Source organism: Triticum dicoccoides, chromosome 6B, assembly GCF_002162155.2.
Source record: "Triticum dicoccoides isolate Atlit2015 ecotype Zavitan chromosome 6B, WEW_v2.0, whole genome shotgun sequence".
NCBI classification, from domain to species: Eukaryota; Viridiplantae; Streptophyta; class Magnoliopsida; order Poales; family Poaceae; genus Triticum; species Triticum dicoccoides.
Genome location: NC_041391.1, coordinates 3,160,367 through 3,185,201, shown reverse-complemented (window position 1 = coordinate 3,185,201; position 24,835 = coordinate 3,160,367). Strand labels below are relative to the sequence as shown.

The following is a 24,835-nucleotide window of genomic DNA, read 5'->3' as shown; positions in this document are numbered from 1 at the left end:
AAAGGAATAAAGAAGTATTACAACAGGCTCGACAAGAGCCTGTAGCCATCAAATCGATTCAGTATTTTCTGTTCGTCAAGTACGCTGGGGTTTCGTCGTGAGAAAGCGAAACTTTCCGAGCCGCCGAGACACAGCTCCACGTGTGTGCTAGCTTAGCATATACACGTTACGTTGATCCTGGGTGATCTGATCTAGAGATCAAAAGCCAACACCCCCCGTCCACCGGCCTCCCCACGCCGGCAACTGTTGTCCAGGAGGACCACCGTTGCTTTCTGCGCCATTAACCACCTCTTCCTCCGTCACGGCCGCCGCACGCTCAGCCATTAACCACGTTTTAGACGCCGTAGGCCGCCGCACGTCATCTTGCCCGGAGCTGCGCTCGCCGTGCTTCCGGCTGCATCCCGCAGGTGCCCGTGGCCCCACTGTCTCGCGCAACTACGCCCCAGCCCGCGGGCGCCACACGTGGGCGTCGCTGCGCCTGCCGCACCCAGGGTCGTGCCCCGCCACTGCTCACTGTAGCCGCCGTGCCCGGCTTGCCTCCCGCCGACCCGCGCCTGCCTGCGAGTGCTGCGCCACCCACGCGCGTTGGGCCGCTGCCGCTCGTGCAGCCCCTCCACCCCGCGCTCGCCGTCGCCCATCCCGGCCGCGACCTCGCCTTGTGCGTGCGTCGTGTGCTCGCGTGCGTCCTCCTGCAGGCTGCAGCCACCTGCGCTCGTCGCCGTTGCTGCTTGCGCTGCCTGCTGCTAGCTAGCTTTTCAGTTTTTACATTGAGTAGAAAATATACTTGACCAACTTCATTTCATCCCACTGGACCAAATCCCTTCGATGCATGGATTAAATCCTACAAAAATCACAAAATGCTATCTCCTGTTAACAGAGAACAGAATTAGCCCATAGCATAGTAAGTTACGTGTTGTTTGTGTGGGTTTTAATTAGACCAGGACTATTGTAAAATCCACCTATTTTCATGTATATGTTAGCCCATATACCGTCTTGGTCTCTTCGATTTAAATGATTCTAATTACACAATGACTAAAAAAAAATAAAAAAAAAATGATAAGAGTGCCATGGGTGGAATGGAAAAAAAATGCATCATAAAGTATACGCCACCACATGAGAAGAAAGTGAATTGTAACAAGAGATACGACGAAGAACTTCTTTTCTCCAAAAATAGAGTACAGTCAAATCCTTGGGAAAAATATCAAGCGATCGCCATAGGACAAAATCCGTAGGATTCATACCAAACTATTGTACTAGCCAGGATAATAAGATAGGACAACTGTGAGGTGCGAAAACAAAAGATAGATATACTATTTTTGCTAAACAATTTCAGAGAACATAATAGATGCAAGAAGCACATGAACAGAAGCAAGATGCATGTTACATTCCAATACAAAGTGCATGATATATTCTAGAACTTTGATGCTTGAGAAACATAGCTTTGTCCTAGAAAAGTACAAACCGTGGTGCGAAAAACACAGAATAAATGCAAGAAGCGCGTGCATATGCACTAGCTACCGCAAATTCCAGAACAAACTGCATTATGCAGATAGAACATGTGCCATTTTAAAAACTGATGAGTAGGGATAATTAGATGTCTATAGCATTAGATACGTCCCAACAAAACTAACAACATGACGCCTACGATGACTTCATAAATCTCAAAACGATATGCCGCCTCAGTCTTTTGGAGGTGCTCATAGGGATAAGGTGTGCATGTGTGCCTTCATAGGGGTGAGTGTATGCGTGTGTATATGAACGCTTGCGTCTGTACTGTGTTCAAATAAAAAAACTAATAAAGAAACAAACGGGAGAAAACAATGTTTTAGATGTGGTCGTGCCTGTTGGTTCTTACTATAAGCGTTTTCCTAATTTTAAAAGAAGCTCCATAGCTCGGCTGGCAAACGATCAGGTGCAAGGTTCGACCCCATTTCAGCATTTCGTCCAACCGCATAGCAGAATTGGGTCAATAAAAGATAAACGTGTGCTCAACCGCATAGCTTATTGGACCGAGTTGCATGGTTGGTCAACTCAAAACACACGAGTTCCTGCACGCTGGCGGGAAAATTGCAAAGACGGCCAAACAAAATTCCACGCCAAGTTGCAGTATCACTATTCATTGCTTAGATTAATTTAATGTATGGACTAGTTCTTAAGATTATGTCGGCGAGGATGATTGATATAATTAGTATCTTTTCTATATTAATATATTTCCTTTGTAAAAAAGAGATTAAAGTTTTTGGTAGTCTCGTGGAGATGTTCTAACCTTTTTTTCCCATATACTTCCCACTTGGGTTCTTAATATGAAAAAAGAAGGCCCAGTGAGCTGAGCAAAAAGTTAAAATAATTAAGTCGATGAAACAATGAAATTAGATACTTTTTCCGAACCATATTAATTGTCGCAGATTCATATTTATTTTTCTAGATTCGCTACGCTTTGTTCTAAATCCGTGTCATGGCTTCCAACACGGACTAGCTAAGGGGCATAGTGATCAACGAGACACCTTTCTCTCATGTCTCCGCAACATCGAATATGTCAACAAAACAAACTATGAAGCAGATTATTTCTCAATACTATCTCCATGAACTAATGCTTTCATATGTATATGGTGATCAAACTAAAGTTGAAAATGTATTCTAGATAATAGTTGAAAACAATGTGATAAAGAGGTACAATGAAGAATAATGTTTGATCCTAAGTGTGTTAAGAGATTATCTCTTTGTTAAGACATCCCACGTTTTATTTCTAATTCTTCTAACTCAACAATTTATGTGTGGTAGCCCTTGGGGCCTCGGAGGTGCCACGGACCGCAGCCACTCGCCGGCGGGAATATTTTTGTTCCCTTTTTAGATTGTTCCAGTATGGTGTGGTGGCGCCGATGTTCGGTAATCGGAATAAAGACCTCCTTCTCCCATCCGCGCTCTGGTGGTGCGGCTAGCGCCGGCGGAGGACGCATGGACTTGTGTCTTCGGTGGATCTCCTAGGATCTGGTTTGTTTTCCTGTCTTCTGTTCGTGTGGTTGCAAGTTCGGCTCTTTTGATTTACGGTTGTCATCATTGGTGACAGTTGCTGCTCTGGCGCGTGGGTTCTTTAGTCTTAGCATGATGACTTCTCATCTGTCTACTACAACAAGCTCTACTACGACAAACTTTACCCGGCTCCGGTGAGGGAGCGGTGAGGACGACGGCGCCTTCGGCTCGCTCAAGTGCTTGTAGTGGTCGCTAGGTGGTCCAAAGACCTATTTATAATTTTTATTAATTTCTGAATTCTTTATACTATTGTTGATGATATATCTCGGTCGACGTTTTCGAAAGAAAAGGACTTTTTATGTGGCATCAGTCGCCAAGACGTAACTGCCAAATGCCAATGTCCAATTGTTCCTCGCCACCATCTCTGAAGCCTGAAATACTTGAGGGGTAACTCATCGAAATCAAGTTCAAACTGTCATATACTCATGCTGATGTCATGTGTTTCACCGTACGTATGGAAGTCATGCGGCCAATAAGCTAGTCGCATAGTCCTTCAAAATAGCATAGCAGAATTGGGTCAAAGAAAGATAAACGTGTGATTTCGCTATAGCTTATTGGACCGAGTTGCATGGTTGGTCAAAATGCACGAGTTCCTGCACGCTGGCTGGCGGAAAAATTGCAAAGACAGCCAAACAAAATTCCACGGCAAGTTGCAGTATCACTATTAATTCCTTAGATTAATGCAAGTTGCATTTCTTTGAAGGTAAATTCACCTACCGCTGAACAAAACTTTAGTTTTCTTCACACCATGCTAATTAATTTTCCTCTGCTTTATAACTAACTCCACAAGTCACTTGTAGCCATTTCTTGCTTGAAACCATGGTGATCAATTTCATTTGCTGGCCAAGTACCAAACTGGCATGGATGTTGGCGCTGCTGCTCAACCTGGTCATGATGATTCAAGTCCACGGCCAGCCTCCTTCTTCTGGTAACACAGTTCTTTAAGTTTTTCCTTTATAGATCCTACACTTCTTTAAGCTATGCTCCATCTGCATGCAGTACCATGCAACTTGAAGAAATCCCAAACGTTATTATCAGCTTCTGAGTATACATTGTTATCAACATAAAGAACAGCTAACGATCTTTGCATCAAATCCCAAAACGTTGGAAGTTTGAACACAAGAAATTGATACATATTCTCCATTGTATATATAGGGTTCATAAGCATCGACTGTGGTTTGAGAAACAGCAGTTCCTACAACGATAGCGCCACCGGGCTACGATTCGATCCTGACGGTGGATTTGTCGAGGGTGGCATGACAAAACAGATGTCTCAAGAGTTTATGGCTAATGCCACAAATGAGCAACAAAAAACCCTGAGGAGCTTCCCTGACGGCTCAAGGAATTGCTATACACTGCCATCCACCATCGGTAAGAAGTATCTATTGAGAGCCACATTTACTTATGGCAACTATGATGGGTTGAACAAGAGCCTGGACGGATCCCTCTTTCTGTTTGGGCTCCATATCGGCGTTAATTTCTGGGAGGCGGTGAACCTGACAAACTTCACACCATCGACTATGGTATGGAAGGAGGTGCTCACCGTTGCTCCGAGCAACTCCGTCTCCGTCTGCTTGGTAAACTTCGGTTCAGGGATTCCCTTCATATCCGCGTTGGAGCTAAGACCACTCGAAGATACGATGTACCCTTTTTTCAATACTTCTGTTTCAATCGGCCTTTATAGTCGATTCAGATTGGGCAACGTCACCGACTTTATCACAAGGTGAGATGGGAGGTCCGTCCATAATAATTTTGGAGTAGATCTAAGTTGTGCCTGCCCATGGTTTTTGATTCAGTTTGCCAGCTTAATCCATAAAGTGTTTGCTCCTTTTTTTTCTTTATCCTGCAATTGCTTCTAACAAAAGCTAATACTAGTAAATCTCAAGGCGATGAGTAGTCATGGTTGCTAGATCCCATACAAATTGTAAGCAAATGCCAAACTCTACCGTGCTAGCTATTTATATGTATTTTTTGTGTCCTTGTGTTCGATTAAGATATCCAACGGATAACTATGACCGCATCTGGCAAAATCACGCCACGGAGTACCCCTGGATTGACATCAACACTACCAATAAAGTGGAGACCCTCCCTGGTAACAACTTCTTCAATATACCATCGGTCATCATGCAGAATGCCTTGACCTTAGGCATGAACAACTTCGGGGTGATTAACTACTCGACGGCACATCCCAACATAGACACTAAGAGCCTGCAGCTTCTCCCAATCTTTCACTTTGCTGAGATCAATGGGAGCAACCCGAACAGGAGGTTCGACATCTACAGCGCCGGCGAATTGCTCTTCTCAGGCTTCTCCCCTTCACGATTCCAGGTGGACAGCCTGTACCAGAACGGCCGGTTCCTGCACAACCCAAATGCAACCTTTCACCTGAAGATGACGGGCACCTCGACACTCCCACCGTTGATCAATGCGCAAGAGGTGTACTTCCTCGTTCGGATGGATAACCTCACTACTGACCCGAAAGATGGTAAGCTGATGCAGATACCGCACCTTGAAAAATAACCTCTATCTTTAGAAATCAAATCTGGAAAATGGAAAGGATACCCTCATATAACGCAACTACTTACATTAATGTTTTTCTTTTTAATACATATAAGCTCTATAACCAACATATACATATTTTTTTATTCCGGATTCATACCTTTCTGTGTCTTTCCTATTGTAGTCAATTACATGAAAGAAGTCAAGAACCACTACAATTTGACACGAATAAACTGGAATGGAGATCCGTGCTCCCCAAGAGAATATTCCTGGGAAGGTTTGACTTGCGACTACTCAAAGAGCAACCAGAATCCTAGGATTGTTTCAGTGTAAGAACATAATATCATATACATTTCAAATTAAAGCATTCGAGTTCATTTTTTAACAATTTAAGTGCATAAGTTTAATGCTCCACAAAAGCCACCTCTTGATTTAAGTGTTTCTCCATATATGTATTGTTATGTATAAACATTTTACTATACATACACTCAGTTATGCTTCTTACTGGCTAAGATCCTCATAACATAGATAATTTACTTGAAATGATAAACATGTAATTTGTTGTAAACCTTGACCACATAAATTTCCAGCTTGGTGAAATTACTAGATTAATAGAACTTGTTATAATATGAGTTGCTTTTGCAGAAACCTCTCTGCGAGTGGATTGAAAGGTGGATTAGACGTATCATTCATGAACATGGTATCACTAGAAAACCTGTAAGTGGCAATTACCACAATGTATTTACATTCTGGAGACTTATTGCGATTATGTTGACATAATTTTGACCCTAAGCACAAAACATATATAGGGATTTATCACACAACAATTTGACGGGAGCTATTCCAGACTATCAACTAAAGTCACTCAAAATTATGTAAGTCTGATTGCATATTTGGTTGATGGTATAGATTTCAAATGGATAATTTTAACTATTTTTTTCCAGCAACTTGTCAAACAACCAGCTCGTTGGGCCAATCCCCGATTCTATTCTTCGGAGATTTCAGGCTGGTTTGCTTGATTTAAGGTTTGACATACTCTATTACGCAATTCCTTGATATATTTATATTTTTGTTCAAATGAAAAAACACCAGTAGGCTCAACCCAAGGTTCATTATCACAGAAATAATTGGACATTTAGAAACAATAGCTACAAATATTATATAAATTATTGGTGGAAACACATTCTATTCCTTTGGCATGCCTTACCAAACAAGAGCTACACATGTTCACTTTCTACTTGTGCAGCACCACACTTCTATAGCTCAACCAGCTATATGCATAAACTCTCGTCAAATGCGACTAAGTTGTGACACATAATTAGTAAATAGTCATACTTTTGCAGTACTTGTTGATCCAAATGTAGCCCTGTAACATATACTAGCATCTAGTAACTACAAATGATTTATCATTTGTGAGCCTTCAACATGAGAGGAAGATAATGACCTATATTCATAACGGGATACGATTTGAAAACAATGCAGTTTGTTAATTTAGAGGTTGGAGCTCCTTAAAAGGACTATTAGAGGGTTAGTCGTGTTATAAAACAGAGGTGTGTTACAATCATTAGAGTCGTTGTAGCTCATGTGTTTGAGAGATGACTTATAGATATGTTGTGCATTTGTGTCACAAGATTGGAAGGCAACCCCGTATGCTCAAAATTCAAAGATACATACTGCTCAAATAATAAGAAGAACACCATACAAACAATGGTTATCGCAGTGACGGTTCCCGTGGTATTGGTATCCCTCCTAGTATTGATGTGCATAATCCGGAAGTTATGCTGGAAAGGTAAAATATAACTTTTACGCTTTAAAATCCCATTTCATCGCTGCAATAAAATTAGGTAGACATTAGACAACAACTTCATACCTAAACTTTCATGTAAACATAACTTCTTGACTATGTAGGTAAGTCAGACCATGAGGATTATGCCATGTATGAAGAGGAAACTTCCCTACATGTTGACCTCAGACGATTCACGTACGTAGACCTCAAGATCATAACAAATGACTTTCAATCAATCATTGGAAAAGGAGGTTTTGGTATTGTTTATCATGGCAAAATGGAAAATGGTGATGAAGTAGCCGTTAAGGTGCTAATGGAAACATCAATAGCGGACTCAACAGACTTCCTACCTGAGGTATAACACGAAACAAACATGGCTGAATAATTTTTTCTTCAATAGGGAGTATACAATAAGTCATCAAGATAAATATACCCTTTATGTACTCTATATCTAATAAATGTAATTGGCTTGTATGTTGGGTAACTATATGTATTCCCGCAGGTCGAAACCTTATCCAAAGTTCATCACAAGAATCTTGTGACTTTGAAAGGATATTGCCAAAACAAGAAGTGCCTTGCGCTCATTTATGACTTCATGTCGAGAGGGAATCTTCAACAGCTCATAAGAGGAGGTTTATTTATTAATTTTTTACTTTTTATTAATGTTTATATCAAACATAGTTGACTTGTTAAGTTGTAGTTAAATTTGTACAGAGGCTTTTTGTGAATTAAATGAATAAATTTATCTCTCAGCCAAACCTAAAATCAGTAAAATCTAAAATGTGGATTGAAAAATTCAGGGTTTTAATTCCTCCAAAACAAACAACCAAAACGGACACCTTGACCACATAGTCTAGTTAACCCTTGGGATACAAGTACTTCTCATATTATATGAATATATGGTGTTTCATACAGTAATATAAAAATCATAGGACATGTCCATAACTACAAAAATGAACTCCAAAGCCAAAGTAGTCCACCTTTTGACATCTTAATTTCAACATGATTTCTTGTTACATGTGTGGTTGGTTGCCTAGACTGTTATTGTTACTCTGAATAAATGCATTTGAGTTGGCGGACCTAATTTACCGTATGTAGATTTTATAGTAAGAAGTAAGGCCCTAGCTGCACATTCTTGAAGTTACAACAATGGAATGTTCAATTAATTCTTCATAGATGTATGGCTAACAAACTGAGGAAAACATAGTTATACTCCTAGACTCATAACCATGACATGATGGAATTGTAAGCATCTTTCGAGGCCATTAGGAATGAAATCAACTCTAGAGGAAAATTTAAAGTAATGATTTAATAGTTTGTTCTCTTTTTAATTTGATTTGGATATAACGAAAAGTCTCGTAAAAAAGGGAAAACCATCAGTCGACTCTCGAATATCAGAGCTTAGTTTTATGCAGGTTTAAGGTCTTAATATATCAATTGGTTCTATGCTTAACAATTTGTTAGCTTAAATATATGTACAACATGATAAAAATAATAGTAGTAACAATGGGTGCTAGTGATGGTAGTGGTGGTAGTAGTGGTACTAGTGGGGATAGAGGTAGTAGTAGTAGTAATAATGGTAGTAGTACCAATAATAAAAACATATATTTTTGTGCTAAGCACGTATCAAGGAAGTTATATTAATCTCGTATTTCTTGATGCAGGAGATGACTATAGCTTGAATTGGGAACAACGACTTCATATTGCACTTGATGCTGCACAAGGTCCATATTTCAATTATTTACTAATTTTATGTATTGTATGTATGTATGCTTATTTTGACTAAGTATGAACTTCAATAAACTGTAGGGCTGGAGTATCTACACGAGTCATGCACCCCAACAATAGTTCACAGAGATGTAAAGACCCCCAACATCCTTCTAGACAAGAATCTGGTGGGGATAATATCTGATTTTGGGCTTTCCCGGGCTTTTAACGATGCTCACACGCACATATCTACTGTTGCTGCTGGCACCCTTGGCTACCTCGACCCTGAGTACCATGCAACTTTCCAACTCACAGTCAAGACAGATGTTTATAGCTTCGGCATCGTGCTTTTGGAGATCATCACTGGACAGCCACCAGTATTGATGGAGCCTCAAACCTTCCATCTACCAAACTGGGTACGCCATAAGATTGCCATGGGCAATATTCATGACATCGTGGACAAGAGATTGTTGGATCAATATGATGTTAGTTCACTCCAGAGTGTGGTAGACCTTGCTATGAACTGCGTCGAAAACGCATCCATCAACAGACCGACCATGACCGAGGTTGTTTCAAGGCTCAAAGAGTTGTTGCCAGTAGTTGCAAGAGGAAAGTTTTCTGGTTCTGCTTCAACTAGTAGTATGAACCCCATGGATGCTGAAATTCAAAGGCAATTTCAGTTGACGATTTCTGGAGTAGGCAACGAGGAGAACTCCTTCCGGTCTGGTCATACCGGTGGGATGTCCGAATTAATCCCTTTATCTGGACGGTAAAAGGGAAACTCCTACTGAGTTATTGTTGCATCTGGTTAGTCAAGGTTTGGTAATCTGCTCAAATGTGTCTGTGTTGGTTGTTCATAAACTGCAATAGATTCATTTTATGTTTCTGGCACGTCTATAATGTTTTCCTTTCCGTTCTATTTTTGTGCGAACTCTGCTACTTAGAGCATCTCCAACAGACGCGCATGCGTGGTGCCCAAAAAAATTTACAACATGCACAACAACCATTTTTGGGCCAGAGTGGGAAGTTGGTTCACAAGGCGCTCCCAAAGTTTTAGCGCGCCAGCATGTCGCTTCAGTAGGCACCGTAAAAATCGAGCGCGCGCGCCCAGCCGGCACACATACAAGATGATCAAACCTCCAAAAGATGCAAAGTTCTCACAAACAAGATGAACAGAAATAAGTTCATGACAAACAAGTTCACAAAAACAAATTAAACATGAACAATCATTCCTTATCTTCTTCCTCGTCGTTGATCTCTTCCGATTTGTCCGTTTCTTCTTCAGATTCTTCATCCTCTTGTTTGTTCTCTTCTTCATCGAAAAGTCGGACGGTGTTTCCACTATCAACAAAGGCATCATGAGAAGGCATGTGAGGCACACCGGAAGCTCCCATGCCACCCAAGCCTCCTGTAGGTGCTCCCATGCCTCCCATAAGAGACACAAAACTCATTTCTCTCACGGGAGCACCATGGAAGCTCCCATGCCTCTGATGCTGCCCATGGTAGCTCCAAAGCCTTCCATGGAAGCTCCCATGCCTCCCATGGAAGCTCCCATGCCTCCCATAGGTGCTTTCATGCCACCCATGGATGCGCCCATGCCTCTCATAGGTGCTCCCATGCCACCCACTCCTACGGGTGCTCCCATGCCACCCATGCCACCCATGCCTCCCATGCACATCATTCTTTTTTGCATCAAGATTTGATCACGACAAAGGTTGATGTACTCCTTTTGCCTCTCATCGAAGTTGGATGTGTCCATGAAGAACAAGTACTTCTCCCATTCCAATAATATAGCTTGTTCATCCATGCCCAATTTTTTATCCCCCAATGCCACTTTCCTCTTCTCAGCCGCCACCCTCCTCTCCTCGGCCGCCTCCCTCCTCTCCTCGGCCGCCGACTCTTGGCTCCTTGCCACCCTTCTCTCCTCGTTTGCTTCCTTTCTTGCCTTCACAATAGCCTCCCTAGCACTCTTTATGTCTTCATCCCTTCCCTTCTTCTTCTTATCTTTTGCTAGTTTCTCTCCTTGTGGTCTTTTTGGCTTCGAGTAGGCAACCTAGTTTGGTGTAGGGATCCTGTTGTTGCCATCACTTGATGCCTCATTGCCATCATCATCTAAATCAATAGTTGCATTGTTGGTGACACCATCACAGTTTTTCCATTTCTCTTCATCCTTCAACACCTCGTAGCAATGGGGCAACACAAATGCTCTTCCTTTCTTCACCTTGCCTTTCTTAGTCTTCTTCTCTTCTCCTCGAAACAAGTTTTGTGCAATGTTGATATACAAACAAAAGAACAAGTTATCACTAGAGACATAAAAGATGAAACGTGCACACAAGATGCATGGGAGGCAATGGAAATGACACTCACCCTATCTCTATCATTAGTGCCACTTCGGCTGAGCTTGTCAATCGTCGTCATTGCCGTCGCCCACTTTTGACAATCTTTGTTGATCGTCAACCACCGGGACCGAATAGATCTTTCGGTGCACTCCATTCCACTCTTGTTGTGTGTGTCAAAGAACTCCTTCATCCAAAGCCAATATGTGTCTCTAGTTTGATCCGCTCCAACAGTGGGATCCATAGACACCTCCAACCATGTGTTGCAATTTTTCTTCGTCGACGGTGTAGTTGGAAGCCCTTCCTTTCGGTGCACCAATCAAACCCTCGTCATCATCATCCACTTCATTATTCGTCTTCATCAACTTCATTGGTTTGAGACATATTGTTGGAGCCAACACCCATAGTCGCCATATATGCGTCAGCATTGAAACTACAAAGTAATATGACAAAGGAAAACTAAATGAATCTATATATGTGCACATTTATCAAAAACAACAAAACAAAAACAAAAATTGTACCTTGTGAGCATTTCATCGAGAATTATGCATGCATTGGCCGCCGGCGCAACAAATTGCGAGGTTTCTGGTGCTTCGGCCGGCGAAGGCGTGGCCGGCCTCGCTCCTGCCTTCTTCTTGATCACCGCTTTCCTCTTCTTTTGGGCCGCCGTCGCCGTCATGGGCGCGGGTGCGGTGGTGTTCGCGGTGGCTGTCGCGGTTTGTTTCGAGGCGGCGCTCCGTGGCGCGGCCGGCGGTGGCGCGACGCCACCTTGCGCGCTTGTCCGTGGCTGCATGAAGAGCCCGCGCGGGAGGCCGCTGTTCGGAGCCGCGGCGGCGGCGGCGGAGCTCAAGCCCGTGCTAGGGTTTGCGGCGGCGGCAGAGGAGAGGTCGCGCGTGTAGGGAGGGGTTAGTGGGATGTCGGAGCGCCTGTCCATGGCTGGGGGGTCGCCGGCGGCATCGCTGGACGGGGCGGAAGTGGGCGTGGGCGGAGAGTTCAGTGGCGGTAGCTCCCTTGGCGCATGATTTCTTTCTGTCGCGTGCGTGGTAGTTGACGCCCAAAAATGCAGCGCACGTTGCCATTCTATTCCACGCGCGGAGTGGTTTTTAGCGCACACGCGATTTTAGCGCGTCGGCCGGAGCGGTCGATTCAGGCGCGCGCGCTAAAATTCTTTTCTTTCAAACGCGCGACTTATTTTAGCGCCTCTGTTGAAGATGCTCTAACTGTTGTTGTGTCCTTGTATCCCTAGGCGGAAGTCGCGCGTGCAGGCCCTAGGCCAGTATCAACAGCCCATAACCCCTCCATGTGTCCTTTGTCCAGTAGTTGTGCAGGCTTCCACAGGCGACCAAGCGCTATCTTCGTTCCTTGCCTGAAGCTAGTGACAGAGATGACCTCGTTCAAAAAGCATTTTATTTTGATGCATTTAAGAAACAGCATCTAGAAATTCAGTTAAATCTGCCAATGGACGTGCATGTATATTGTGAGAGTGGTTATTATCGCATTTTTCCTTGGAAAAGGGGAGCATGTATATTATTATTATCTGATGGAACATATATCTGTGATTTTTTTTCCCAAAAATTCATACTTGTTATCTCTATTTCTCTACCAAAACATACAGGCGCACACTCCATTTTCTCCAAATTGTTTTAGGACTATCAGGAGAGGTCAACCTGGAGTAGTTGCCCATGTGACGATACCAGAATCTCAGTCTTAATATCAGCCCAGTTTTTTTTTCTTTTGAAACGGAGGCAAAAGATTTACCTCGTTGATTAATTAAGAAAAAAAGAATTGTTCAGTTAATTAATGAAAACCCAGACGAAAACTAATACAAACCAACCACAATTGGACTATTCACGCAGCATGCAGCCATATAAGCACAGGATCAACCCGATAACCATATGCAACACGTATCCTCACACGGCAACATCGCAAAGACAACCCCAACAAGAGTAACTCGGCCGAAGACCACGGACGCCACCAAATCCGCGAAGGCAAGTCAGTCCATAGTTAAACCGGGCAAGTTGTCTTTCTTTTAGCCACCTAGCGGTAGTTCCATACAGTTCTGTAACCAACGCGCCAGAAACAAATCCACCCAACTGAACCCAGTAATCAGCCCAAATGTTCAAGCTGTCGGCAACCCTCATACCAAGATTTAGGGTCAGCCAGACGCATCCGCCACGTCGGATTTGACATACTGGAGCCACCCCAAATCGCATAAATCACATGGAACCCTAGCCCAACTTGCATCGTTTGCCACACTTTTGCCCTCTTCCTTGCTTAGCTCCGCCTCCCTTTGCCTAGCTCTACCACCGTTTTCGCCTCCCTGCTGCTCCCCCGCACCCCCGTCGTCACCCAGACTCCCGATGCACCTTGCCCGACCACATTTCCAGCAAAGAAGAGCTCCACGACAACCACATTTCACCGCATTTCCTCCGCCCCGGGACCCTTCCGGGGCCCGTCGGCGGTGTCCCATGGCCTCCCCGGACGTCCGGCTGCTCAATATGTGGGTTTCTCTACATTTCAGTACTCCGCGTCTACGGTCTGAGCAGTCACCGACCCGAACTCTCCCGCCCACCGCGGGCGCACCATGGTTTCCAAGGAAGCCAATGAGGATGAGATTCACACCCCGGGAACGAGCCATCAGCTCCTCCGGTTCCCCCGCGGTATGATTTAGGGTTTGCTTAAATTTCGAGTTCATTCTAAGAATTTGCAATTGAATTCTATTCGATTTGCACATTGTTATCATTTAGGACTTACCAACACGTAATTGAATTTGGCACGGACCTCACGCGCCGAAACATCTATCATGCAAAAAAGTTGGAAATTTTGAATTTGTTTAGTATTTTTTCCCCTTAGTTTTACCGTTTATAGGGTCTCATGGGAACGATTCCGACAATAGAAAAGATGTAGGATAAAGGAGCATGGTCTATCAAGATGCAAATGGGTGACCCGGGTGTTTTTTAACGAGTTCAGGCCTCTCATGGTGGAGATAAACACCCCTACATCTCGTGCTCTGGAGAGGCTTTCTTTGATCTGACATGAACACAGAGTTATATGGTGTATTTGAGAGAGATGGGAGAATGCATCTCCATTTCCTGGCTAAGTGGTGAGAGAGAGAGAGAGAGAGAGAGAGAGAGAGAGAGAGAGAGGTGGAAGAATGAGCCAGGACCCTTGTCTTGTGGTGGGGGTGGCTTATATAGAATGTGCCACCCTCCACCTCCTAAGTTACAATAATGATATTGCAAGGCTTGAATTTGTAGACTATGTTCACTTTCTATGCCAAGCTGAAAATTTGACATACCTTATGCTTATACTCCCTACTGAAATACTTGTAGTTGGGGGAAACTAGTACTTAGTTTTCCCCAACTACACGTATTTCGGTACAGAAGGATTATATGCAACCAATTTTTTTAAAATGCCCGTGGCAGCGCACGGGCACTCTACTAGTACTTCTAACAGTGTATTATCTAACCCGTTGTAATATTGAGATATACTTGACAAAAAAGAAATGACAAATCAACATGCCAGTGATTCGGTGATAAGCTCCTCCTAAATAGTTTATATACTCTAGACATTTCTATGAATGTATATAGTAGAAACCGTTGTCAAGATATTTCTGAGATCATACACTTTAAGGTCATATATATACACACACGCGCGCGCGCACACACACACACACCATGTTAATATGAGTTATTTTGATGCATGCAATTTTATTTTTTTATTTTCCTCACTTACTAGTTTATTTAATTATCTTTTAAGGCCCAAAATATAAACAAAGTGAAAATTGTAATTTCATCACATACACAATTTAAATTTAGCGTAATGGGTGCACATTTTTCAATGAAGAATATTACAACTACAACAAATGATATTTAAATATGTTTTGCAACACTATCATCAAATTATAAATTATGTAAAATGTATTAACTATGATTATGACTATATAAAAAATTAAGTCTTCAATAAGTATAAACAATCGGTATAAATTGTGTCAAGGACACTTTCAAAACTCACTTGTATTACTTTCAACCGTTCTCTCTTACTCGTCTTTTCAACGTGCTGGCGAGTGGTGATCTTAAGTCCAATAACATACCAGTTGCCGGTGTACGTGTCATCTTTTTTAACTTTAAATTTTGCGCACACGTATACTCATTTTTAATTATAGAGCACTGTGTAAATATTTCAAAGTGTATGAATATTTTTCACTTTTCATTTGTTCAATCACCTGTAATTTATGTGTGATGACAAATCTCGGTTTAATTTATTTTGCACTTTTCATTTGTTCAGTCACCTGTAATTTATTTACAATATACACATTACACAAACATTTGTTCTGAAAAACATGATTTGTTTTCGGACACTAGTGGCTCTTTTAGATCTATGAACAATGTTTTTTCCATACAAGGACATAAAAGAATTACATGTACATTTTTCATATTCATGAATTTCTTTTTGCCAATGTGAATGTTTTTTATTGAACATGCTGAACACTTCTCGCAAGACACATGAACATCATTTTTTGAATTTTTGGAAATAGTCCTGCGAGAGTCATGAACATTTTTTCTGCACTTTTAAAAAAAAATCGCAACACATACATGACCATTTTTCAAAGTGTATGAACAGATCTCGTGAGCCATATGGACCTTTTAATGAACTATCTGGACATTTCGTGAGATACGGTTTTATCGTTTTGGGCCGTAGAGCTACCCCTCCGATACATATTAACTACGACGAGGGGGTACATGATTTTTTTTAAAAAATTTGCCTCGATTCAAACGGTCTGAAATTTGGCACGAACCTCACACACCGAAACATCTGGCATGCAAAAAAGTTGGAAATTCTGAATTTGTTTTCCCTTAGTTTTACTGTTTATAGGGTGGAAGTTCACTTGGAGCTTAGAAATGAATATTCGCCATTTCTTTCATGTTGTGAGTAGAGTGGAAGTTCCCATTTCCATTTTACATTTTTTTTGTCATTCCGGCCCATTGGGCCCATCCGCCCGGACGTCCGGCTGTCCAATATGTGGGTTTCTTTGCATTTAAGTACTCCGCGTCTACGGTCTGAGCAGTCACCGACCCGAACTCTCCCGCCCACCGCGGGCACACCATGGTTCCCAAGGAAACCAATGAGGATGAGATTCACACCCCGGGAACGAGCCATCAGCTCCTTCGATTCCCCAGCGGTATGATTTAGGGTTTGCTTAAATTTCGAGTTCATTCTAAGAATTTGCAATTGAATTCTATTCGATTTGCACATTGTTATCACTTAGGGTTTACCAACATGTAATTGAATTTGGCACGGACCTCACGCGCCGAAACATCTATCATGCAGAAAAGTTGGAAATTTTGAATTTGTTTAGTATTTTTTCCTTAGTTTTACTGTTTATAGGGTGTAGATGAGCTCGGGCTCAGAAATGAATATTTGCCGTTTGTTACTATTTCCATTTTACATTTTTTTTTGTCATTCCGGCCCATTGGGCTCGTCCCCCGTCCGTCTTTGTGAAACAGCGGCGGCCGGCTAGTAGCACACTCTGCTTTCTCCCCACTCCCTCTCCAAGATCCGGCGGGCGGTGGGCGGTCGCCGGAGCTCCACGCCGCGGCAAGATGCGGAAGCGCGACCTGGGCATCCTCCTCCTCGCCGCCTTCGCCGTCTTCTTCTCGCTCCAGGTCAGCCCTCCTCCTGCTCCGCTCTGATTCGGATCGATTCGGGACCCTAGCTGACCCACCCCCCTCCTCCTCCGGCGAACTCCTCCGGCAGCACGAGGGCGACTTCTCGTTCCGGGAGGCGTGGTACCACCTCTCGGACGACGGGTTCCCCATCAAGCACGACGCGGACCGCCTCCCGCCGCCGCTCGTCGCCGACCTCAACGGCGACGGCCGCCGCGAGGTGCTCCTCCCCACCCACGACGCCAAGATCCAGGTCCTCCACCTCCCGGCCCACGCCAGTCTCGCCACCACCACCCTCGACGGCTTCCACGAGGCGCGCGTCATGGCCGAGATCTCCCTGCTGCCCGCCAACGTGCGCGTCGCCGCCGGCCGCCGCCCCGTCGCCATGGCCGTCGGCGCCGTCGACCGCTCCTACAAGCACGGCGACGTCCGGAAGCAGGTGCTCGTCGTCGTCACCTCCGGCTGGGCCGTCATGTGCTTCGACCACAACCTCAAGAAGCTCTGGGAGACGAGCCTCGGGGACGACTTCCCGCACGCCGCGCACCACCGCGAGGTCGCCGTCTCCGTCACCAACTACACGCTCAAGCACGGCGACGCCGGGCTCGTCATCGTCGGAGGGAGGATGGAGATGCAGCACCATGTATGCAGGCTATCACCGTCCCTGATTGTCTGCTTCTGCCTGCATTCCCTTGGTTAAAACCATTCAGCGAAAATGTGTAACCTGTTGATCAGTCCGCAGATCTCTTCGATGACTTCATGACTTCCGAACACGGCAGGGAGGAGCACCGCAGAAGTGCCAGCGAGAAACAGGTCATTTCCTCGAACTCATCATTTAGCCTGTACTGTTGTCCTGTTTCAGAAATACAGAGCGGCAAATTTCTTGATGATCACCCCTCAACTTGGTAGAAACCTAAGCTGTTTTGGTGTTGCGCTTTTATGTACGTCCTGCAGGCTTCGGAGGCTGGCAACGTAGACGTGCGTCATTTTGCGCTTTACGCCTTCTCTGGCCGCACCGGCGCGTTAAGGTGGAGCCGGAAGAATGAGGTATGCCCCATGTTTAGGAAATTTATTTCGTGTACCATGAATGAATTTAACATCACTGTCTCTTGCTGTATGGCGTCAACACTTCTGTGTGTGTGTGCTCTCTGTTCCAATTTAGCATGTGAATAAGCTATGGATAAATGTCTGACCCATATTATTGTTATGGTTTTCTCTTCACATGGCAGAACATCCAGGCACAGCCATCAGATGCTTCCGCGATGATACCACAGCATAATTACAAGCTTGATGTTCACGCCCTTAATAGCCGTCATCCTGGGGAGGTGAGAATTATGTCCACCACTCCTTGTAATGAAAAATAATCTGCAGTGGTCATATTCATATTTAAAGTCTTATACACCACTTGTTCTTCGTTAGCTTGATTTAGTTATCGTGACCATCTTCTTGGATAGGTAGCAACATTTTGAACAGTGTCAGTATTCCCTCACATAGCAATCTTCATGCCGATTTATGAAAATTGCTAAAAGAAAAGGCTAATTAAATTCTGGTTCTACTTCACGATATGATATGGATACGACCATGGAGATGATATGTGTGTTTATATAGTAGTAAATATTTTGCTTACGGGAACCTAATGTCTCATATCATTTCGCAGTATGAATGCCGGCAATTCAGAGAATCAATTCTTGGCGTCATGCCTCACCATTGGGTAAGACTAAATATTTGTTATCTTGTATTTCAGTTTCAGTATTCTGGGTACTTAACTCTGATCTGAATTTCGTTCTTTTTCAGGATAGGAGAGAGGATACTTTCCTGCAACTTGCACATTTTAGGAAGCATAAAAGGAAAGAATTAAAGAAAACACAAGGAAAAAACGTTGTTAATAACGTGCACAAGCCTGTCGAACACAATCCACTCGGAAAGGATGATACTAACAGAATATCCAAAGTGATCGGGAAAGCTGCAGATCTGGCTGGCTCAGCTAAAGGCAAAAAGGTATATGATCTATATATGGCTGTTAAAATCCGAAATGCACCTACCTTTGTGTTTGTCGCAAGTCGGCAACAAGTGCAGTTATCTTGAAGTCTGCATAGTGTGGGTGTGTGTTTGAGTGTAGAAGTGCAAATGGGCACCCTTTAGGGTATTCTCTGGCCCTCTTCAGTTCAACTAAATGAACTAAATTTTCAGAAGTCGCATAACTTTTGTAAATTCAGTTCATTTGGTTGAACTAAGGTATCAACAAAGTTGCATCCCTACTCAAGTGACTATTCTGGTTCTAGGTATCAACAGTAGGTTGCAAATCGCTTAGGGAGTGCCTGTAGAGCTTATTGTTCATGCCTATTTATGGTCAAATTAGAGATATTTGGCATCCACCATTTCACTGGCTCAAGTGGCACATGACTCTAAACTGATGGCCTGATGCTATTATCTCTGTGATTAGTTTTGTTGGGATGAAGCCTAGTTAGTAGTTAATGTGCTTCATCTTCATGTGTTCTCCGTAGTATTATAGCCTTCGCCTCTAGGATGTATCCAATGCTGTTGCCATCTAATTTTTCCTCATCAATTGTTGAATGACACATCTTCTATCTGCATAGTTCGGTCTGTTTTGGAATTTGTGGTAGCTAGTACATATTCATGCACTTCTTACAGATATTATCTTATTGCACCACAGTTTGTACTTTTCTCAAACAAAGTTATAACAAAACCTACTGTGTATACCTTTTTAGGGAGCCCTATACAGGTTATTATTCATGTTTATTTTATGATCAATTTTGAGATATACCTACAATGAGTATTTGTGTTTGGCATCCGCTATTCCCTTGCTCAGTGGTGCAAGACTCTAAACTGATGGCTTGATTCTAATATCTCTGTGATTAGTTTTGTTGGGAACTTGGGATCAATACTACAGTTAGTGGTTAATGTACTTATCTTCATGTGTTCTCCATAGTATTGTAGCCTTCGCCTCCAGGACGTATCTAATGCTGTAACCATCCAGTTGTTCCAACTCATTTATTTTCTAATTGCATATCTTCTATCTGTGCTCAAATTGTGTACTTTTCTCAAACAAAGTTACAGTGCTCAGGCGTCAAAGTTCTAAGATGTATTGCACACTTTGTACTGATATGTAACATCTTGCTTCTATTGCAGTCTCTTCACACAGTTTATATTCCTACAATCACTAATTATACTCAAGTTTGGTGGGTTCCCAATGTTGTTGTTGCACATGAAAAGGAAGGGATAGAGGCTATTCATCTAGCTTCTGGACGTACGCTTTGCAAGGTACACAAGATGCATCTCAGTGATTTATTGTTGTTTGCACTCTGCCATTCTTACATATTAGCTCATGTAGTCTTTTTAAGAACCAATCATGCTTTCTAAAATGGATCTATGATTGTTTTTACGCTCTAAATGTTTATTACTTAATTTTTAATAGGGACTTATTGGCTGATTGCCTTCATTTTACATGGCAATAACTGTTGGTAAAATGCCTGGCATTGGTTTTCAATGCCAATTGAATGTTTGATCGATCAGTCTGTGGTTGTATTGTATCTATGTATACATTATGAGTTTCTTGAGCAGCCCAGTTCCTTCTAAGGGGGTCATAATTAAGGTGTATTGATAAATTTTATGTTTCTGTAACAATGTCTTATAGTCAATCATCTCTGATTTATTTTTGTGATTACCATGTTCAGCTTCATTTGACAGAAGGAGGCCTTCATGCAGATATTAATGGAGATGGAGTTCTAGATCATATTCAGGTGTATTGAAATATCGAAACTAGAGCTGCAATTCACTTTTTTTTCATCTGCACCACAATTTTCCTGTCCGGAGAATACTCTTCATGTAATTTCGAGCAGAACTACAGATTTGTTTCTTGACTACTTGTGTCACAAGGTTTTATGATGTACAGTAGCTCCTCTTAGGCTTTTTCAATCATTACAAATATTAGCTCAAATGGTCTATCAGCTTGGACTTTCAGTTACTTTCTTGTAGACGTGGAAATTGAACTTTCTGCTGAAAGATGAACATAGAAGATACTGAACGTTGCTTGTTCTCTCTGTTAAAGTTATTTAACGTGTCACAAGGTTTTGCTATCAGCATGTTCTTTCCACTTTCTTGTAGTAAGTTCCCATTTCAAGAAATTATGCACCGTCTTCCTTATTATAATTTATTGTGTCTTGTCGTAGATGATCTGCCAATATTTATGCAATGCTTGCACCACTGACTGATTTCCCTTTCCCCAGTTCTAGTGTTTCACCTTATTAGTTCTAGTGTTTCTTACTCCTCGTCTCCTGAGATGGGCAATTGTCATGCTCCAGTTCTCCTGAGTATATCACTTCTTTGCCAGGCCCAATGTTTTTTTTCTTGTGTGTTAAGCATCGCTATAAAAAAAATTCTGTTCATTCTTTGTAGGTTGTCGGTGGAAATGGTGCTGAGCAAACTGTTGTTAGCGGGTCCATGGAGGTGCTGAAACCCTGTTGGGCAGTTGCTACATCCGGTGTACCGGTGCGGGAGCAACTTTTCAATGTTTCTATCTGCCATTACAACCATCTCAACCTGTTCCATCATGGTGACTTCTCAAGAAGTTTTGGGAGGTCATTTGATCCATCTGGCTTAGAGGTGGCAACCCCAGTTCTGCTCGAGAGGGATGATGGTCATAAACACAGAAGAGGAAGCCATGGCGATATCATCTTTCTAACAAGCAGGGGAGAGGTCAGTATATCTTTTTTGCGATTTTAGACGCAGCAAGTGAGACGGCACTCGCTTTTCCAATAAATGCCCTGACATGTTTGTTTGTCATTGTAGGTGACCTCGTACACCCCAGGCCTACTTGGTCACGACGCGATGTGGAGATGGCAGCTATCGACGGGCGCAACATGGTCCAACCTTCCATCTCCATCAGGGATGATGGAGAACGTCGTGGTTCCTACTCTCAAGACCTTCTCTCTGCGAGCCTACGACCCAAAGCAGGTGATCATTGCGGGTGGAGACCAGGAGGCCGTGGTGATTTCTCCTGATGGTAGCCTACTGACGTCCATCGACCTCCCCGCGCCTCCGACCCACGCGCTGATCCTCGAGGATTTCTCCGGCGACGGTCTGACCGATGTGATCCTGGTGACGTCCGGGGGAGTGTACGGGTTTGTGCAGACGAGGCAGCCGGGGGCCCTCTTCTTCAGCACGCTCGTCGGCTTCTTGATTGTCGTGATCGGGGTGATCTTTGTCTCTCTGCACCTCAACTCGTCGAACGGTGGTAAGCCGAGGTCGACCGGCCAAAGATGACTGCTACGGTCTCAGCCGGATTCTGTCGGGAGGATCTTGTGAGCGAGCATCCCCTGCACAGCAGTGAGGAGCTGTTACAGTGTTTGAACCAGACTTTTTACTGTAGTTAGCTGGAGATGCTTAACTTGTGTAAACTTTGCACAGCTTTTGTATGTATGTATTTTTAGTGGTGAAGTTTTGTTTGTTGTATGATACGACGACGGAGCTCCTACATGACATGAGTATAGCTCTATTACTAAAGATTATCGATTCATATAATCCTTAGTTTTAAGAATAGCAGTATCCATCTTCTGTTTTCAGATATGCAAGGAACTAATTATTCTCGATATTACCATTGTTAACCTTACAGTAGAGAGACCCTCCGTCCTTAATTACTTGTCGCACCAATTGTTAGAAAAATCTATTTAGTTACTAGAAATACGTCTAGATACATCAATTTCTGCTAGTTAATATAAATATGTCTAGATACATCCATTCCTGCAACAAGTAATTCGGGATGGAGGAATTATTTAGTTACAAAGGTAGTAAATAGTTAGGTTGAATCCAAAGGATTTTGTGCTATGGGGATCGTTTGACATTTTTCCCAAGGACTGGATTGCACTCTAAGAGAAATTCTTATCCATCGGACCTCTTGTTACAATTCATTTTCTTTTCATGTTGTGGCATACACTCTATGATGTATTTTTTTTCCATTCAACCCATGGATTTTTATTTATGTACCATGCATACAACTATGTTTCTAGTCAACCGGTTGTTGGCATGTCAACCAGTATGAAAGCACAATTTTAAACTAAAATAAACTTAAAAAATGTACACAATTTTGGCAGAATGGAACCATCCAACCATCAACTTAAGCAAAAAAATATATCACATTGGAACCAAAACATGCACATTGGAGGTGGAGGGAGGCGCGACATGGCAAAAAAAAAAGTGCGGCATTGCTGCATACCCTATCCTTTTATCTTTTATGGACTGGAATTTGATTGCTTTCATACACCCCTCCAAGGCTCCAACAAATGGAGATCCAAATCATTTGTTATCAAAACTATCACCAACCAGCCCCTAAGAAAAAAGACATCAACAACCGAGATATGATCTTCAATATTGCATCTCTTACCCAACAAGATTGAGCATTTTGAAGGACTCAAATGCTGGCAATGATGACAAACTCTGCTCCATGGCTCCATGGCTGGCAGCGAAAGATGGTGACAGGCGGTATGCTCCCACCGATCCCACGGCTGCGGCAGACTCCATAAGCGACAGATGAAGCCGGAAACCTGCTCCATGCTCCTGCTTCTGATCATCTACATTGTAGTGCGCATAATACTCCCTCCATTCTACAGTGTAGTGCATATATAGATTTTTTTTAAAAGGTCAAACTTTGGAATGTTTGACCTAGTTTATGGAGAAAACTATTTACATGTACATACCAATATATAAAATATGAAAAAAAATATATCATATAATCATGTGAAAACTATTTATATCTACAATACAAAATATACATAGTTTGCCAGCTATATTGTTTTTCCATTTGTAACATGATATTTAATATTTTTGAAAATTAATTTTTGTAAATATGTTAATAAATATAGATTATTGATTTTTTGAAAATTCATTTTCCTCTCGCCGTCGAAGAAGTAGTCAGAAGATCCAGCAACATATGATATTTAGTTGTAGGTTCATTTTATGTATGAACCAGAGGAGGCGCATGTACCGCTGTTTTCTTATATATTTTTTTCACACCCATCGTGGCCCAAGCCCAGCCCGTTTGAGAGCCCAGCCCAAATGCGTGCCTGGGCACCTTGCCTAGAAACTGTTGGATGACACTAAGATGTGTGCACGTGTAATTAGTATTAGCATTAATTGATAATTAGTATTAGAAAAGAATTATTGCTAATTATTGCTTGATATGAACACTTAATACCCACCCAAATTAAGCCCATGCATCTCTCATACGTCACATAGCCGGGTATTTTTTGCGTATCATGGTGGTCGTGTTTTTTTGTGTGCTCTTTTTTTTTTTCACCAAGTATCTAATTGCTCGGATAAATCACTGGGTATATACATACATAACCCAAAATATCTTAGAAATGTTTTTGTAGTTTATACATAGCCATATTTTACTTTAGATACATACGCCAATTGGTTATGTACAATATTTCCAAGCATTTTCACACAACCGAGTATACAAGTATGCAGACACCTTGGATATTTCCACTTGAAGTATATTATTGGATGTATAATATTTTCTTACATTTTTTTCACATAGCTGGGTATATACATCGATCAGGTATGTACAATCATTTCCTACCCTTTTTCAGATAGGTGGTTATATACGTCGCGGTTATATACATCGACCGGGTATTACAGTATTTTCATCAGTAGGTATTGTATAACCGTAGATAGTTTGGAAACAAAAATAAATGCAATTAGTCAAAAAATATTGTGTATATACATACCCGTGTACATACATTCTTTCGTTAGTAAGTATATGATACCCATTTTAGAGAATTAGGAAACAAAAAATG

The 24,835-nt window shown here is 42.5% G+C and overlaps 2 protein-coding genes across 2 annotated transcripts; both read left to right on the top strand.

Annotated features, from left to right (window-relative positions):
* The first annotated feature begins 3,849 nt into the window (after positions 1 to 3,849).
* LOC119326290 (probable LRR receptor-like serine/threonine-protein kinase At1g51810) lies at positions 3,850 to 9,808 on the top strand. Its single transcript, XM_037599969.1, has 12 exons — positions 3,850 to 3,958; positions 4,186 to 4,753; positions 5,025 to 5,515; positions 5,714 to 5,858; positions 6,175 to 6,246; positions 6,339 to 6,404; positions 6,474 to 6,554; positions 7,161 to 7,318; positions 7,438 to 7,670; positions 7,818 to 7,947; positions 8,980 to 9,039; positions 9,125 to 9,808. Exons 1-12 carry the CDS (start codon positions 3,850 to 3,852, stop codon positions 9,793 to 9,795), a joined length of 2,784 nt encoding a protein of 927 aa, XP_037455866.1. The 3' UTR covers positions 9,796 to 9,808.
* Positions 9,809 to 16,874: 7,066 nt separating this feature from the next.
* LOC119322383 lies at positions 16,875 to 22,580 on the top strand. The gene is made up of 11 exons (XM_037595884.1): positions 16,875 to 17,024; positions 17,116 to 17,664; positions 17,757 to 17,834; positions 17,976 to 18,068; positions 18,251 to 18,346; positions 18,679 to 18,732; positions 18,816 to 19,019; positions 20,172 to 20,303; positions 20,717 to 20,782; positions 21,438 to 21,737; positions 21,831 to 22,580. The coding sequence occupies exons 1-11, from the start codon at positions 16,962 to 16,964 to the stop codon at positions 22,302 to 22,304; spliced, it is 2,109 nt and encodes a 702-aa protein (XP_037451781.1). The 5' UTR covers positions 16,875 to 16,961; the 3' UTR covers positions 22,305 to 22,580.
* Positions 22,581 to 24,835: the final 2,255 nt, after the last annotated feature.